At 41.2% G+C, this 18,776-nt stretch overlaps 1 protein-coding gene across 1 annotated transcript; it reads right to left on the bottom strand.

Moving 5' to 3' along the window:
- Positions 1–13,066: 13,066 nt before the first annotated feature.
- Positions 13,067–17,635, bottom strand: LOC117481674 (extracellular signal-regulated kinase 7-like). The gene is made up of 3 exons (XM_034129467.1): positions 17,609–17,635; positions 14,535–14,805; positions 13,067–14,293 (listed from the first exon to the last, which is right to left on the bottom strand). Exons 2-3 carry the CDS (start codon positions 14,794–14,796, stop codon positions 14,091–14,093), a joined length of 465 nt encoding a protein of 154 aa, XP_033985358.1. The 5' UTR covers positions 14,797–14,805; positions 17,609–17,635; the 3' UTR covers positions 13,067–14,090.
- Between the last annotated feature and the right edge of the window lie 1,141 nt (positions 17,636–18,776).

Here is an 18,776-nt window from a genome sequence, read left to right as displayed (position 1 = left end):
CAGTTCAACAAAAGGATACCCAAAAAATGTAATTTTATCATTTAAATATTGAATTGTTCTCTCTTAGTAAGATCCCATTTTCAATCAAATTGCGGTCTTACCTTGACTTGAAGATGAAGTCCATTTGCCTATCCTTCTGGACAAAAATGTCTATAACTTTTTTGTAAAAGTCCTCCTTATGTTCTTGTAGTTTCAAAAGTCTATCATAAATCTAATCCATAGATTTATGATAAAAAAATTATAAAAGTAGGGTAGACATGTGGATGTTATCCGGCTGATCAAAACGTGCATTTATCTAACAGGTACGTTTCCCACAGATCTTATTTCCAGCTATTTTCTAAAATCCTCTGGAGAAATCTCATTGCTTTTTTGTCGAGGGAAGCCATGCGCAGCTTACTTCCTGGTTTTAGGACGCGTCACTGCAGCTCTCTCGTCTCCTCTTCACACACCACACTTTTCGCGGCACACGTACTTACAGCCAATCAGCTCTGAATGATTTGAGATGACGTATGGTGGGGATGGTAGCTCCATGCCCCTCTGGTCATTATTTTTTTGCCACACACATTTCATTACAAAATACTCTGAGCATGCGCAGTGTAGTTTTTACAGTCACCGTTGACTTCACAGCGAGAGGGAGGGGCATAATCAGGTTTTGTCCCACATGGCTCTAAACAGCTCAATAGGCACACACTGTGACTGTAGACACACTAATTAGAAGAACACAGACTAAAACAGCAATGTACAGACGAATCAGATGATTAAACATGATCTTAAAATATATTTTATATATTTTTTTATTTATTTTTTTGCATTTTTGTAATCATTATTTGTAATACTTTCTGCTGACACTAGGTGGGGCTGTGCCCCTAATGACCAGTCGCCACTGTATATAGCCAAATGTTGTTTTATGTTTGATACAGTGACGTGCGGTGAGGTTCATGGCTGGTGAGGCACAGACTCACTGAGTCAGATTTACAAATATTATATTTTGACCTTAATCGAAATATTCGGTTATTTTCAAAAGCTTTTTTAGTCTGATGCTGTGATTAATTTTAAACAGACCGTTCAACAAAAGGATACCCAAAATCTAAATATTGGATTGTTCTTTCTTAGTAAGATCCCATTTTCATTAAAAATGTGGTCTTACCTTGACTTGAAGATGAAGTCCATGCTATCCTTCTGGACAACAATCTCTATTACTGTTTGTAAAAGTCCTCCTTATCTTCCTGTAGTTTCAAAAGTCTAGTTTGTTGTTACGTCTACCGTCTCTGCGTAGAATAACAGTAGCAACAAGAACCTGTGGGCTCACGTGCGCCCCCTTCAGTGCGGCAGAGGTTATGGCTGTCTCCCCTGGTGCATTTTCATTGCCGTTGAGACCAGCGAGCCTACATATCATATATACGTGAAATAAGTTATTTAGAGACTATGGATGGCGAGGATAAATGTAATAAAGGGATCTACAAACATTACATTGGTGACCTACAGTGAGATGGTGACAGGCATGCGCTTAGGGCCCGCTTTCCAGACAGTTTCTGTGGGGTGACGCATTCTGAGGTGAGGCAGATCTCATCTGTGCCTCACCTCACCTCACAGTAAATGGCTTGAGCGCGCTCACAAAATAAGTGGCCGCGCTAAATTAGTGCCCGTGCTCCAGCAAGTTACTGTGGGCTTACGAGAGGCAGAGCACGTCCCTGCCTCACTTGTCATCGCTCCCGTAGCGGAGCTCGGCAAATTTGCTGATTTTGACTATAAAAAGCGAAAAAAAATGTATAATTTCATATTCCAGCTATTCCTCAAAAAACATGTTTTGGATATCATGCCATTCACATTTTTAATTTACATTTTAAGAAATTGTAGTTTTTGTATTAGTACCCCAAGCTTCCATAAGTGGGTCAAACCTGACCCGCATGCATTTTCTATGGAATCCTATGGGAAAACGTTTTTTTTCAAAATGTAAAAGAAATTTCTAAAATTATAGATAGTGAAAAATTAAATATAAAATATTTCTAGTGTGAACCAAAATATAATACTAAATATTATACAAGAGATTTTTCTTAACCAAAATGACAAAAATGGCATAAAAACACATATTATTCTAATACGGGTCCTTTTAGACCCACTTATGGAAGAGTGTAGGGTCCAGTCACTCGTGCATCTAAGGGTTAAATCATAATCGATATGTTATTTCTTCTTATTAGCTCATTAATCAATACACAGGGTATCTTAACAAAATAAATAGCTCCTGGAAAAATATTATTTTGCATTACAATTGTAAGACTTAAATAAACTATTCCTTATTACTTATGATAATAATGAAAAAATAAATATTTGTAGAGGGAATTTTGTTTTGCCATATTCACTACATGCTGTGTAACATATCTGTATTTATAAAAAAAACAGTTAGTGAAGAGTTTCTTATGATATCCATCTTTCATGGACGAAATGGGACCATTCCAAATTGTTTGTTTAAACTATGTGATATGGAAAATGTAATAAAACATGGTGTGGGTCATCTGAATATAAAAGTTATGTGGTGGATTTTTGGTTCTCCGAGAGAGGCAACTTGGTTGAATTACTTATACTTATGTATATGATTAATAATGATATTAAATATGTGAATATACTTTTTTTTTGTAATGATTATTAATTCCTTCTGATAGTCCTTTTAGTTACCCTATTGAGCAAATTACCCTACTTCTTTAAGTGACTCTTTATGCAAGTCAAAGCTACAGATTAAATAGGATTAAGGAAATGTTATTAGTTATTAATTGTATTTAACTATTTCTGGACAGTGGATAGTTATGTTGACATGTTGATATTACAGGTCCGGCCTTTATTATTAAATTAAAATTAAAATCACTGACGCTGAATTGCTATGCTGAAATGTAATGTGTAAGAAGAAAGTGAAGAATTTCGATTGAAATGACACTGGGGGCTTGAATGTGTGATGAGAGAAGAAAAGAAAGTAAAAAGGCTTGGAAAAGCAGCAGAATATTTGAAGTGCAAACTTTTGAACTAACTTGATGGTGAATGATCTGTCGCCATGCCAACGGCATTTGATGACATCCCATAATACGTTTAGATGCGTTGATGGCTGCATCGTTACCAAACCTGTTTTGGGCAGTTTGGAGCATTTTCACTGAAGTTATGAGAAAACCGTGTTTCATGGTGAGCATTGTGTTGCCATGGCAACGACATTTGAAGAAATCTCAAAACTGTCCCGTAGATGTCTTCACGGCTGGACTGTTAGCACACATGTGAAGTTAGAGCACTTTTTGAACATTTTCATAGGAGTTATAGCGACATCGTCTTTTATGGCGAGGGATGCGTTTCCATGGAAACGGCATATGATGACACCCCAGAATTGACGTAGAGCTGTTGAAGGCTGGACCGTTAACCATTATCCGAAGTTGTGTGCTGTTTTGACCCTTTTCATAGGCGTTACGACAACATCGTGTTTTCTGGCGAGGGATGCGTTTCCATGGCAACAGCCTATGGTGAGATCTCAGATTTGGCGTAGAGCTGTTGAGGCATGGACCGGTGATATACAAGCGAAGTTTGGGGGACGATCGTGTTCTATGGAGAGGGATGCGTTTCCATGGAAACGGCATATGATGACACCCCATAATTGACGTAGAGCTGTTGAGGGCTGGACCGTTAACCATTATCTGAAGTCTGCTGCTGTTTTATGGCGAGGGATGCATTGCCATAGCAACACCACATTACGTAACATCTGATTTGATGTAGAGCTGTGTTAACCATTATCTGAAGTCTGCTGCTCTGAGCATGTCAGTTGGTCGGAGTTATGACATCATCGTGTTCCATGACACAGGTGTTTATATTTGAGCTAACGAGTGTCCAGAGATCAAAGGTTTCCATGGTGATGTGCAGTAATCAGTGAGAGGAGAGCATTTTCATTGTTCTGAATGAGAGATAAACCTCTTACATGTGAACGTTTTGTTGAAGAACCGTAACAGATATCGGTGAAATTTCAAAGCGTGAAGCATGTCAAGGAACTTGAGCATCTGAAGTGTACTTTTTGTGTACTTTCGGGTTCATAATGTGGCCTTTTTGGCAGATTAACTAAAGGTGTGCGGCTGCTGTGGTGGGGAAAGATGAGGCTGAACTTTCAATGGGGTTTAATGGAGACATGTTGAAGGTTTTTGTCACTTCATGCCCTCAAGAGGCATTTTGTTTAATTATTTTGCTGCGAGATCTTTTCCTACGTTTCTCATTAAAAATTATGTCTCAGGAATGTAGGGTTTGGGAATTATGGCAGGTTTAAAAGAAAATATGAAGGCAAAATTAAATCTGTCTTCCACTCTAGCTGTGACATCACGCACTCTAAAATCTGAAGAAGGCCTCTTTATCAAGGTCTGAACAATGTTTAATATCTCTAAAAGTACGAATCAGATTTAAAAGTTGTGTTACACGAATAATGTCAGAAATATGTGTAACATTTTAAAGTTGGAATGAAGTTTCTGAGTGAAAGTATGAAGGAGCAGTTAGCAGTTGAAGTTGCATGAAGATTGTTCAAGTCTGAAGAGTTTCTCCATTGACTTCCATGTTAAAAATGGGATGAATTATGGGATGTATCTCTGGAATTATGAAAGTTATGAATAAGAAAAGTAATAGCCATCGATTCCCGACCAAGCTGAACGTTTTGATGTTTGAACGGAGTTTCTGCGATGTGGAATGTGGGAGAAGAAGAGGTGCAAAATAACCCGGCGGAATAATAAAGAATTTTGTGCGTAGCATAACAGATAGTGGGAATGCTGTATCAGCATTCCCACTAAATAAAGAATTTGAATAACATATTGTTGGAATGCTGTATCAGCATTCCCACTAAATAATGTATTGTAATTGTGTAATTAATCATGTGTGTACCGCTTATTAATGTTAAATATGGAGACACTGTTGGAGGAGTCTAATAGGTACATGTAATGCTTTCATAGTAGAAGTCACTCAGTATCAACTAAATATAATATGTATTCCCGTATTTCTTATTGTGCTCATTTATTGATGGTTAAGTTCAATGTGTGAAGTGAGCCTGCGACTGTCGGAGCGACGATCACACTCCCGTTCTGAGCCGACATCTTGTTGGCAGCTGGAGGTGAATCAGCTGGAGGTGAAGCAGCAGAGGAGGAGGAGGCTGAGGAGGAGGAGGAGGAAGGTGCAACTCCGTTAATCTCTGCAGATAAAACATACAGATGCAGAGAATCATGTTTAAAAATCAGAATCAGAATACCTTTAATTGTCCCACAGAGGGGGAATTAACATTGTTAGAGCATAAGTAAAGAGCCAGGGAGTAAGATAAAAGTATAAAAATACACAAATTACAATTTACAAAATACACAAATCCAGTACCAGTAACAGTATTTAAAAAACCGTGAAGTCACTGATTTTTCTTATATTATACAGTAAGTGCATTTAAGACACATCCACTGCACCTGCATATTTCTTTGTCAACTTCTCTGCAGCGTTCATGTTGCTTATCTGCTTCAGAATCTTAACAGCCACCTTCACAGCCATTTCTTCACCGTAGGTACTGATCATCTGTGACACAGTTTCTATCCTGCTTGTGTCCTCCAGTTTGCTCACAGCAATTGGTTTGACGCCATCCAAGTTCTCTTGACAGAGGTACCACTTAAATTTCCCAAAGTCATCTCTGACCAAGTCTTCCAGAGTCCCAAGCAGCAGCTTACCCACCATGTCTGCTCACTGTGAAAGTAGAAAGAAGGGAATCATTTTGCAGATTAGTATTCAAAGAATAAATCATTTCTACTTCAACTTCTGTAATAAATCTGTAAATACCTGTGCAATTAGGTATTTGATTCTGCAAAGAGAAATAAGAAAAGCTAGATGTAATAAGCAGCAAATAAATGGTGGGAACACCAAAACACAGGATTGCTAGTATATTCATCAAGGCTATGTGAAATACGAGTTCTGTAATTTATTTCATTAGTTGACTATAATGTTGATTTGTAATCCTTGTATGGTGCAATTAATTTTTCTGTTTCTCTGTATTAGTGTGTAGCAGCAAAAGCTTGGAAGTGCATCGTGTTTGTGTGCGCGTGTGCGCGCGCGCGCGTGCGTGTGTGTGTGTGTGTGTGTGTGTGTGTGTGCGCGTGTGCGTGTGTGTGTGTGTGTGTGTGTGTGACTGTGAGCAAAGTGATAATGTCTGGTATTGCTCTCTGTGTGAGTGTGTGCATTTACGGGTGTGTTAGGAGGGTGAAAGGTGGCTCTAAACAGTACATTTGTAATCTAAATGTGCTTTTATGGCTTTTATGTTTGTGTACCTTTGCACTTTGACCACCTTATTCCCCTATACAGGATAATAAAGTGTACCCTGACCTACACCATGATAATATTACACCACTCCCACACGTCTTAGTTTTACCGGAGCTTATGTTCTGGACTATGACTGCAATTTAAAATATAAACAACCAACAAATACTGATATAAATCAGGTTTGAGCATTAATAATGAACTTTTTGGTTGCAGAATGTGTATTAAGTTAGGTAAACATTCACAAAGGGATCATATTAGATAGCCATCGACAATCGACATATTTTGGTTCATAAGGAAAGGGGTCTTAAGGGCACTCCAGCAAGGTTGTCATGTTCTATTATAATGTAAATATATAGCTGTCTTTGTTGTGCCCTCTGGTGGTCATTCAGGCGTAGTGCAGCATTCTGCAGATTGTTTTCTGCTATCATTTTTACATCCATGTTCAGCTACCTTGTATTTTCCTCTATTTCTGTTTGAGAAGCATCACTTTTTTACAAAATTGTACTTTCACGAGAATGAAGACAACAGTAAAGAGGGTTCAACTTTCCTCCTCTGACCTTCCCTGGAAGCTTGTTAGCTGTCTGTCGATTTGTGTTCAGACACACACTGAGGACAGAATACATGTAATATTGATTATGACGTTGGGGGACTCGACAAAAGTGATAAATTGACATTTGTGCGTCTGTATATTTATCTTAACTTGTAAAGTTTGTTTGTACATTTTATGGCCTATTTTAATTGAAATATGTTCGTATAGGCTATGTGGTTTAAAAATGTCTATGTGAAAGAGAGGGGGCTAAAACGTCATTTTATTCTGCAATCCTGTATTAAATAATGACAAATAAAGATGATTTACAGTTCTAACAGTCAAAACTGAAGCAGCAGAGTCTGGTAAAAATCCTGACTTTTAGTCCCCTGTATGGGTTAAGCCAAATGTTTTTTAAATAAAACAACTACATTTCCCAAAATGCCGGACGACATGCATCTGGGTTATTTTTTGTACATTTTACAACCATTTTCACCAGCTGAGTGATTTACTTTATAAAAATTATGAATGTTCTTAACTGTCAATATCTCGAAGGATAACCCATTTAAAATGCATTGTTTTAATATGAATAAGTACTACATTATGTACACTTTATTAACTATAAATAGTTATAAAGGGTACGGTTTAAAAAGCGATAAAAGGAAATACTTTATAACTGACTGAATAGGATAAACGATTTAAAAAGCCTAGATCAATCTGAAAACAAACACGATGAATATCCATTCAGAGAGAAGACAGGCCGTCATTGTGTAACACAGTAGCCTAAATGTTACAACATCCCGTTTAACAATCTCCTACTGTAACATAACCACTCATCTGTATTCTGAAATACCTTAACCACCACAGACCACACTGGAAACCAAGAGTCCGAACAATGCAATAATGAGCAATAATAAATGTAATTCCCAAAATGTCTTACCGTGTGAAAAAAGGAGCTCCCTAGTAGCCTACTCTCACTGCCGCGAAATATTTTACTTTCGGTTTGAGTAACAGGAAGTTTATACTGAGAATCAGAGAAACTGGAAGTGTCATTCTCCTGAAATCACCCATATATAGATCCAAATACATAAATACACACAATACTGTTTACATTTCTCCTCAGAAGTGTAGAGTTCTTACCCCAGCTATCAAATATAACACGAGGCATTTTATTTGGCTCATTTCCAGTAGTGTAATGTATTGAAGTACATGTACTCATGTGCAGTACTTAACTACGATTTTGGGGTACTTTTACTTTACTTAACTATTTCCATTTATTGCTACTTGTATACTTTTACTCCACTGTACACTATTGTACTTTTAACTCCTCTACATGTATTTAACAAAATGAGTTACTTTACATATTCACATTATAAATTAATACAACATTGTAGTGCCGAGAGAAGGGAGACGGAGGCGGTGCATCGGAGGTGCAAATCTCTCTTTATTGGGGAGCAGAAATCGACATGCTGTCGGGTCGAAGGCACAGGAGACAAGAGAAAGTGAAAGGGACACACACACTGTAGGTACCCCGGAGGTACCGTCAACATATATGTCCGGGCGGAAACAATACCCCCAACCTGTAGTTCCATGCGTGAATTATGTACCCTAGTTAAATAGTGGTCACTACACAAGCCCCCCCAGAATTCAACCATGGACACAATCCCCGCGTCCGGGAGGAAGCACCACAGGGGCCGAGGAGGGCGGGCCATGGAACGGGCCGTCGTCAGGGAGCCGCAGGAGAGGGTCGCGTCGTGGGGACAGGCGTGAAACACCCGGAGGTCCCCAGCAGGGAGGAGCGCTGCCCGGCCGCAGGCGAAGGCACAGCGGCGGCGGGCACGAAGTCCTCGGGAGGAAGGAGCCGTGTCCCCGGGAGGAGGGAGACGTGGACAGGGGAGAGGCCAGACGGGGCGCCGTCGAGGCGAACCGTGAGCCGCGGTTAGAGGTGAGGCCAGGCAGGGTCCCGTAGCGCGCCACCCACGGGCCGATGAAGGCATGGGCGACGTCCGGAACTGCTGAGGCGAGGGAAGAGGCGAGACGGGGTCCAGAAGCGCGTCACCCACGGGCCGAAGCAGCCGCGTGTGACGTCCGAAACCGCCGTCGAGGTGGTGATAACAGCGAGAGGGTCCACACGAGGCCGACCAGACATGGTCGAATCTCCTCTCAGGCACCAGAAAAAGCTCAAAAATGGCCGTCCCGTCCACGAACAAAAACAGGTGGGCGAAATAGCGACTTTCTACCACCGTTTCATCGCCCGGGCCGCCCACATTATGCGGCTGCTGTATGAGGCTTTGAAGGGTAAGGCCCCCATCCAGGCGATCGACTGGACGGCGGAAGCTGAGGTTGCTTTTACGGAGGTCAAGACCGCGTTGGCTCAGGCGGCCCTGTTGGCGCACCCATCGTCCACGGCTCCCATCTCCATTACCACAGACGCATCGGACTACGCCGTTGGTGCGGTGCACGAGCAGTGGGTGGAGGGCGCTTGGCAGCCACTCGCCTTTTTCAGCCGTCAGCTGACGCCCAGGGAACGCAGGTACAGCGCCTTTGACCGAGAGCTCCTTGGACTCTGGCTGGCCGTGCGGCACTTCCGTTTTTTGCTGAAAGGCCGTGAATTTACGGCTTTTGTCGACCACAAGCCGCTCACGTTTGCCATGTCAAAAGTGGCGGAGCCTTGGTCTGCACGTCAGCAGCGGCAGCTGTCTTACATCTCAGAGTTCACCACAGACATTAAGCACGTGGCTGGCAAATCGAACCTGGTCGCTGATTGCCTCTCCAGGGTCGTCATCGGGGCAGTTCAGTTGGGCCTGGACTATACCCGCATGGCGACGGACCAGGTCACGGACCCCGGCCTACAGGCCCTGAAGGAGGATAGCTTGGGGCTGCGCTTGGAAGACGTGGTTTTCGGTGACGCGGGCGTTACTCTCCTGTGCGACGTCTCCACAGGCCTGCCGCGGCCAGTTGTTCCCGCCAGTTGGAGACGCTCCGTTTTTGAGGCGGTGCACAACCTGTCTCACCCCGGCGGTAAGCCTTCGGTGCGCTTGGTGGCCGCGAAGTTCGTCTGGCGGGGGCTAAAAAAGGACGTAAGGACTTGGGCTGGTGAGTGTGTGGCTTGTCAGCGCGCTAAGGTGCACCGCCACACGAAAGCCCCTTTGGAACGTTTCCTGGTGCCGGAGAGAAGGTTTGACCACGTCAACATCAACCTAGTGGGTCCATTGCCCTGCTCTCAGGGTTTTTCCTACCTCCTCACCATGGTGGACTGTTAGGCTTCCCGAGAAGTGACTGGAGATGAGAACCCGCTATGCAAGCACTAAAACTGAGACAGTGGTGAAGTGTCAAAAAGGGCTTTATTTTGCCCACGACACTGGCAAGGAGTTGACGAAGAGCACATAGAAGGGAGTCGTGGAGCTGGACTGACCAGGAGGGGAGGCTGGACGTGGCAGGCAGAGCGGCAGGTATATGTGGATCTGGAACAGGAAAAATAAGCAGGATTAGGAAAGAATATCCTTTCACAAGGAGCATCAAAAAATCACTAGGAAAAATACTAGTAGGCCTGGACGATAGTTTACCACTGAAGAATAAAGGAAGAACTGGCGAAGTCTGAGGATGGGAACCAGGGTTTTAAGCAGGTGCAGGTGAGTAGTGGCAATCAGTGAGATGAACAACAGCAGCGGAGGTGAGTTGGCGGGAATCAGAATGTAGGTCAGCCACACCCAGCCAGGAAGACAGACAAACAGACAAACAGACAAAACAAACACAGAAGGGGAAAAGAAGGAGGAAGTACTGCAGATCCTCACATGGACAGGGCGACTCGTTGGCCGGAGGCGGTTCCTCTCGTGCCAACGTTTGGCACCCCGTCGGACATTTCCTCTGACTGGGGTTCGCAGTTCACGTCTGAGCTTTGGAACGCCGTGGCGTGTGGTTTGGGGGTTAAGCTTCACAGGACAACCGCTTATCACCCTCAGGCTAACGGCCTCTGTGAACATTTCCATCGCTCCATGAAAGCAGCACTCAGAGCCGGCCTGAAGGACGGCAATTGGGTCGACAAGCTGCCTTGGGTAATGCTGGGCCTGCGGACCGCGCCTAAGGAAGATCTGCAGTGTTCCACGGCTGAGATGGTCTACGGTCAGCCGCTGAGGGTTCCAGGGGATTTCCTCCCTGACGCGTCGGCTCCCTGGTCGGCGTCGGCGCACCGGGTTTGCCTGCAGGACGCCGCTGAGACTTTTGCTCCGATTCCCACTGCTCAACATGGTACGCAGGTGTCCCGGGTTCCCGCGGATCTCCGCTCGGCAGAGCACGTCTTCATCCGACACAATGCGCACAGGGGTCCTCTACGGCCTCCTTACGATGGACCTTTCCGGGTTTTGGAACACGGGGACAAACACCTAGTGGTCGACCTGGGTGGTAAGGCCGAGCACGTCTCGGTGGACCGGGTGAAGGCGGCCCACTTGGATTTGGGCCAGCCTGTGGTGCTAGCACAACCTCCGCAATGGGGGCGGCCCCCGGCCTTGATCCCTGTCACTGAATGCTCAGGAATGCTCCGTGCTCAGGAGTCGTGGGGGTCGACCTGTCGTTCCTCCCCGCCACGCTGACTTTGTTTATGGGTGATTTCTGGGGGGGCTTGTGTGGTGACACGTTATGGGACATAATTCACCGTTGAGATGATTGTGTTGCAACCCGGACCCGTTAGTGAGGGTACCGGGGTTGGTGTCATTCATGCTAGCTTGATTAGCAACAAGCAGATGTTACTTACCTTGTCTTCTGTCTAATGGATAATAAAGTGTGGAGTTCCATATTGAACACACCGCCTCTGACTCCCTTTCATCGGCTCTACAATATATAATATATAAACTTTGATACGAAGTTAAGATATCCAGCAGCAGTATATCAAGTAAATACATTAGCTCCACTGTTTACAGCTGTGATGAACACATTAATGGGTGAATTATTATAATCCATTGATTTAATAAATAAGATTCTAAAATGGGACAATAAGTACTCAAATTATTGTGCGTACCAAATTCAATAAAAGGCACACCAGTGACTTTTGTTACTATAAAAATGTATTCCTGGAATATCTACTTTTCTGACAGTTTTAAGGGATATTAAAATGTGTGTGGTTCAATATAATTAACATGTCATGTCATAATTAGGCACACAATTATAAAAGCAACACATTAGCTTTAGATAATGTATTATTGTTGTATGTATTATGTATTTTTTTGCTTTATGTTAGACAATTTAATTATTTTGTACATTTAAAAAAAGTACATTCTACGGCAGGTGCTCAAGCCCCCTTTGATGTCTATCTGTTCACCTGCCTCCTTTCAGTATATTATGATGCCAATACTTAATAAGCTACTTGTAACAAAGTATTTATACAATGTAGTATTTCTACTTTTACTTAAGTGAGAAATCTGAGAATGTGTTCCACCTCTGCTCCTTTCACTTTAAAAGTAAAAGAAAATACAAATTGTAATTCCTGAAAAAACAACAATAGAGCAGTATTTTAATTTAAGGATGAGTAAATATAGAAAATAAATAGTCTTATATCTCATAATCTTACAATTATGTTCCCTTAAACTTAATTTATTAACTATGACATGGATAAGCATGCAAGAAATAAGGAGTGTTCTCTTCCAGATTGATGCTTGGAGTGAACATTTTACGAGTAAACATGAGACATTTGCCAAACTTGGAGACGGACCTTATCCCACAAACCAAAATATAATGTTCCCAAATAATCCAAGATAAAAAAACATCCTGTTCAAAGAACCTCTTGTCGTGTATAATTGATAAACCTTTTTCTTACTGCTAATTTAATTACAAACAAACAATACATGAAAATACATAATAATGCAGAAAGACACAAAAATGCACTCACTTAAGATTGGATGTAGAAAAAATGTGCTGCTGTTTTTTAGACAGCAGCACATTAATGTGAGACCACAGCGCCACCTGCTGACGACAGGAGGAGATAACAAGCACCTGCAGTTAGGATGAAGCTGCTTACATTTTAGTATCAACACTTTAAATATGTAGAAATATAGTAAAACTACCACTTTAAAATTATAATTCTTAAGATGTTTTAATCAAAACACATTGTTGAGCTTTAACAATGTATTCACTCTTATTGCCTCACTGCTGTGTATAAAAGTCGTCTTTAAATTGAACTGTTTATAACTTTACACATCTATTATTCTGAGCCCTCTCTCAACTGTATTGCAAACCAAGAAATGAAAACACTGCATGTGTTGTTGTTGTTGTTTATTTGGAATAAAGTTTGTTATAGCATATTTTTAAATGGATACTTTGTCTCAAATGTCAGATATTGTGTCATGTCATTGTCACATCTTTGGTCATCATGAGTCTTGGATTTGCTCTGGTCTTTACAACAACAAACAAAGGAATGAAAAGCATTATGTTGACATTGAATTATTGCTTTCTAACTCAATCTCAAAGCACAATAGAAAGCAGGGGACACTTGTTGCGCTTGTTGACGTTGTTTCATAATTGTTAGTGTTTTGTTAGTATATTTGAAAATGACTAGGTTAGCTACGTTAGCTAGCTAGCTTACAGCAGATCTGCCATAATATCAGAAAGAATCATGCGATCACATTGTTTAAATAAGCTGAAAAAACATACATTTTAGGTGAGTTTTCAAGTGTGTCCCCTTTATAATCCCAGAATGTCAACAAGCGCTCCGGTCCCAGCTGTGTGCGTCACTTTTTAGTGTCCCCATTTCTGTTGTGTTTTGAGCTTCTTGCAGCTTTGCAGAGTTTAATTTGTGCAACACTTTTAGTAAACCCTGCGCATGTTTCTTCAAGTTGGTGAAGATGTTTCTTAATTTTGGCACATTTGTGTTTTCTTATTTTTTTTTAAACTTCAGCGCTTGTCTCCTAATGGACTTTTTTTGGCCCGTGTGTATCTCTCAGTCACCATAAAAAACTGTTGTATTATTAGAAAATGTGTGTTCATAGGGTGAGCATTATTAGACATCAAAAAGTTCCTTATATCTGCTTAAAACTATAACACAGGGTTATATATCAAAGCATGTATTGTAATTGTGTAATTAATCATGTGTGTACTGCTCATTAATGTTAAATATTGAGACTTAAAGAAAATTGGCTTTCACTGTTGGAGGACTCTAACGGGTAAAGATGTCAATTTGACCAGGAACATGTAATGGTTTCATGGACTATAGTAAAAGTCACTCAATATCAAAATATATATATATATGTATTCCCGTATTTCTTATTGTGCTGTCTTATTGTGCTCATTTATTGATGGTTATGTTGAACGTGTGAGATGAGCCTGTGACTGTCGGAGCGACGATCACACTCTCGTTTTGAGCCGACATCGTGTTGGCAGCTGGAGGTGAAGCAGCTGGAGGTGAAGCAGCTGGAGGTGAAGCAGCTGGAGGTGAAGCAGCAGCAGCAGAGGAGGAGGAGGAGGAGGAGGATGCAGCTCTGATCATCTCTGCAGATAAAACATACAGATGCACAGAATCATATTTAAGAATCTGAATCAGAATACCTTTATTTGTCCCACAGAGGGGGAATTAACATTGTTAGAGCATAAGTAAAGAGCCAAAGAGAAAGATAAAAGTATATAAATACACAAATTACAATTTACAAAATACACAAATCCAGTACCAGAAAACCGTGAAGTCACTTATTTTGCTTATATTATAAGTGCATTTAAGACACATCCACTGCACCTGCATATTTCTTCGTCAACTCCGCTGCAGCCTTCATGTTCTTCATCTTCTTCAGAATCTCAACAGCCACCTTCATGGCCATTTCTTCACCGTAGCTGCTGGTCATCTCTGTCACAGTTTTCGTCCTGCTTGCGTCCTCCAGTTTGCAAACAGCAATTGGTTTGCAGCCATCCAAGTTCTTTTGATTGAGGTACCACTTAAAATCCCGAAAGTCATCTTTGCCCAAGTCTTCCAGAGTCCCAAGCAGCAGCACATCCACCATGTCTGCTCACTGTGAAAGTAGAAAGAAGGGAATCATTTTGCAGATTAGTATTCAAAGAATAAATAATTTCTACTTCAACTTCTGTAATAAATCTGTACATTTCTGTGCAATTAGGTATAGGTCTGTATGGTGCAATTTATTTTCTGTTTCTCTGTATTAGTGTGTAGCAGCAAATGCAAGACAAAGGGAGCTTGGAAGTGCAGATAATGTCTGGTATTCCTCTCTCTGTGAGTGTCTGACCTACACCATGAGAATATTACACCACTCCCACACGTCTTAATTTTACTGGGGCTTATGTTCTGGACTATGACTGCAACTTAAAATATAAACAACCAACAAATACTGATATAAATCAGGTTTAATAATGAACTTTTTGGTTGCAGAATGTGTATTAAGTTGGGTAAACATTCACAAAGGGAACATATTAGATAGTCATCGACAATTACAAGTACACAAAAGCCATGATTTTCATATTACTAAGTGTATTCTATACTATTGCTAGTGGAGCCTGTAGCCCCCTCATCACCCCCCCCCCCCCCCCCTTCCCGCGTCCATTCGCGATGTCTCGCTGTCTCACACCCCACGCAGCAAGCAGGAAATGAACCCAGCTCACACTGTCCACTCCTCGCAGCAGCGAGCCCCGCAACGTCCCGCCAACACGGCACCCAGACCCCACGCAGCATTCCCATCTGTTTGTCCTTACTGGTGGCATTTTCTGGTTGCTAACAAACGCCATTGTAACACATAATCACTGATGTTCCGCTGTAACGGTGGTTGACTCATCAGAACGAGCTGACCAATCAGAGCACAGTGGGCTCACAGGGAGGGGGGGGGGCAGGAGCTCCAACAAGGCGTTTAGGACAGAGAGTGAATACACATACTTTACAGAGATGCTGTATGAGAAACCAATGTGAGTTTGGAAAATTACACAATATAAATCTTTGCTAGTAGACCTCAACAATGGAATTATGATCAGTAGAAATGGCCATGACATGGGACCTTTAAGGGCACTCCAGCAAGGTTGGCCTGTTCTATAGAGAGGCGAAGTCCCTCCCCTTCCGGTTGAGCTCCATGGGACCTTATTTCGGAAAAGTTATGCATTGAAGTCAATGGAGAGAGAAAGATTATCTTTCGATCCCGTTTGAATTGTGCCACGAATTACACATATGATGTTTGTCAATTTAAAAGATAATTTTACAAGTCAAAAAAATGTAAATGTGTCGTGAAACTGTGAAGTAACACTTTTTTTTGTGTGAAACCGCTCAATGAACTACATCTCCTGTCTCGCACCACACACCAAGACGGCCGTCACGTTGGCACATTTCACTTCTTTCTTTCAGAATGAGGCGAAAAGTATTAAAAGAGGTGAAAATCACTCCAAGTCTGGGCATGTTGAGAGAACAAAAGGGGAGTTAGTCGGTTCCGTAAGAGCCAGCATGCGGGACCGGGATTCTGGGATTTGTAGTCTTTCTAGTTTCGTATTTTTCATAGTCTTATATTTCAACAGTTTTACGACAAACTGTGACTTTTTTGACATGGAAATTATTATTTAAGATTGACAAACATCATATGTGTAATTCGTGGCACAATTCAAACGGGATCGAAAGATAATCTTTCTCTCTCCATTGACTTCAATACAAACTTTTTCCGAAATAAGGTCCCATGAGTCCCACCGGAAGGGGAGGGACTTCGCCTCTCTATTATAATGTAAATATATATCTGATGTTGTGCCCTCTGGTGGTCATTCAGGAGTAGTGCAGCATTCTGCAGATTGTTTTCTGCTATCATTTTTACATCCATGTTCAGCTACCTTGTATTTTCCTCTATTTCTGTTTTGAGAAGCATCGCTATTTTACTAAATTGTACTTTCACGAGAATGAAGACAACAGTAAAGAGGGTTCAACTTTACTCCTCTGACCTTCCCTGGAAGCTTGTTAGCAGTCTGTGGATTTGTGTTCAGACACACACTGAGGACAGAATACATGTAATATTGATTATGAAATTGGGGGACTCGACAAAAGGGATTCATTGACATTTCTGCCTCGGTATATTTATCTTAACTTGTAAAGTTTGTTCTGTTTTATTGCCTAATTTAATTTAAATAAGTTCGTATAGGCTATGTGGTTTAAAAATGTCTATGTGAAAGAGAGGGGGCTAAAACGTCTTTTTATTCTGCAATCACCTATTTAATGATGAACAAGAAAGAAGATTTACAGTTCTAACAGTCAAAACTGAAGCAGCAGAGTCTGGTACAAATCCTGACTTGTAGTCCCCTGTATGGGTTAAGAAAAAAAACTACATTTCCTATAATGCCGGACGACATGCATCTGAGTTATTTTTTGTACATTTTACAACAGTTTTCACCAGCTGAGTGATTTACTTTATAAAAATGATGAATGTTCTTAACTGTCAATATCTCAAAAGGATAAACCATTTAAAATGCATTATGTTATAAATATGAAAAAGTACATTATGTACACTTTATTAACTATATATACTGTAAAGGGCACGGTTTAAAAAGCGATAACCGGAAATACTTTATAACTTTATAATATAAAACTTTATGACTTAATAGGATAAACGATTTAAAAAGCCTAGATACATCTGAAAACAAACACGATGAATATCCATTCAGAGGCCGTCATTGTGTAACACAGTAAGTGTTACAACATCCCGTTTAACAAACTCCTGCTGTAATTTAACCACTCATCTGTATTCTGAAATACCTTAACCACCACAGACCACACCGGAAACCAAGAGTCCGAACAATGCAATAATGAGCAATAATAATGTAAATCCCAAAATGTCTTACCGTGTGAAAAAAGGAGCTCACTAGTACTCTCACTGCCGCGAAATATTTTACTTTCGGTTTGAGTAACAGGAAGTTCAGACTGAGAATCAGAGAAGCTGGAAGTGTCAAGTGTAGATCCAAATACATAAATACACACAATACTGTTTACATTTCTCCTCAGAAGTGTAGAGTTCTTACCCCAGCTATCAAATATAACACAAGGCATTTTATTTGGCTCATTTCCAGTAGTGTAATGTATTGATGTACATTTACTCAAGTACAGTACTTAACTACGATTTTGGGGTACTTTTACTTTACTTAACTATTTCCATTTATTGCTACTTGTATACTTTTACTCCACTACATTTTTGCAGCCAATATAGCCAACTCCTCTACATTTATTTAACAAAATTAGGTATTTTGAGGAGGCGTGTGGTGCAGTGGGTTGAGCGTTGGTGTCCAGATCAGGGGGTCACAGGTTCAAACCCCACTGCAGTCAGCATGTTGGTGTGTCCCTGGGCAAGACACTTCACCCCAGATTGCCCACAGTATTGAGTATGTAAGTCGCTTTGGATAAAAGCGTCTAACAAGTGACATGTAATTTACATATTCACATTATAAGTTAAAGGTGGGGTAGGTAAGTTTGAGAAACCGGCTCGAGATACACTTTTTGTTATATTCCATGGAATGCTCTTAACATCCCGATAGCAATGAATATCTCAAGTGCTTTGACAAAAAATCCATAAAAAAATTTCACCTGTGGAAGCCGTAGTACTGTAAAAAGCACGACCAATCATTTTAGCCGGCCCGGCTAAAATAACTGGATGGCCTACCTGCCTGTCAGCCTTCCATCTGTGCACAAACTTATCTCGTGCCCTCATTGGTCATGTGCGCGTTCGTGTGTGTTGGAGGAGGGGCTCTGTAAGGAAGTGGCAGATTTTCTCCGGTTGTGTATTTTCAAATTCTAGCGATCTCGAGCCGGTTTCTCAAACTTACCTACCCTACCTTTAATAGAACATATTATATATCTAATATATCAACTTTGATATGAAGTTAAGATATCCAGCAGCATTATATCAAATAAATACATTAGCTCCACTGTTTACAGCTGTGATGAACACATTAATGGGTGAATTATTATAATCCTTTGATTTAATAAATATGATTCTAAAATGGGACAATAAGTACT

Source organism: Trematomus bernacchii, unplaced genomic scaffold, assembly GCF_902827165.1.
Source record: "Trematomus bernacchii unplaced genomic scaffold, fTreBer1.1, whole genome shotgun sequence".
Classification (NCBI taxonomy): domain Eukaryota; kingdom Metazoa; phylum Chordata; class Actinopteri; order Perciformes; family Nototheniidae; genus Trematomus; species Trematomus bernacchii.
This window is presented reverse-complemented; position numbering and strand designations above follow the sequence as displayed.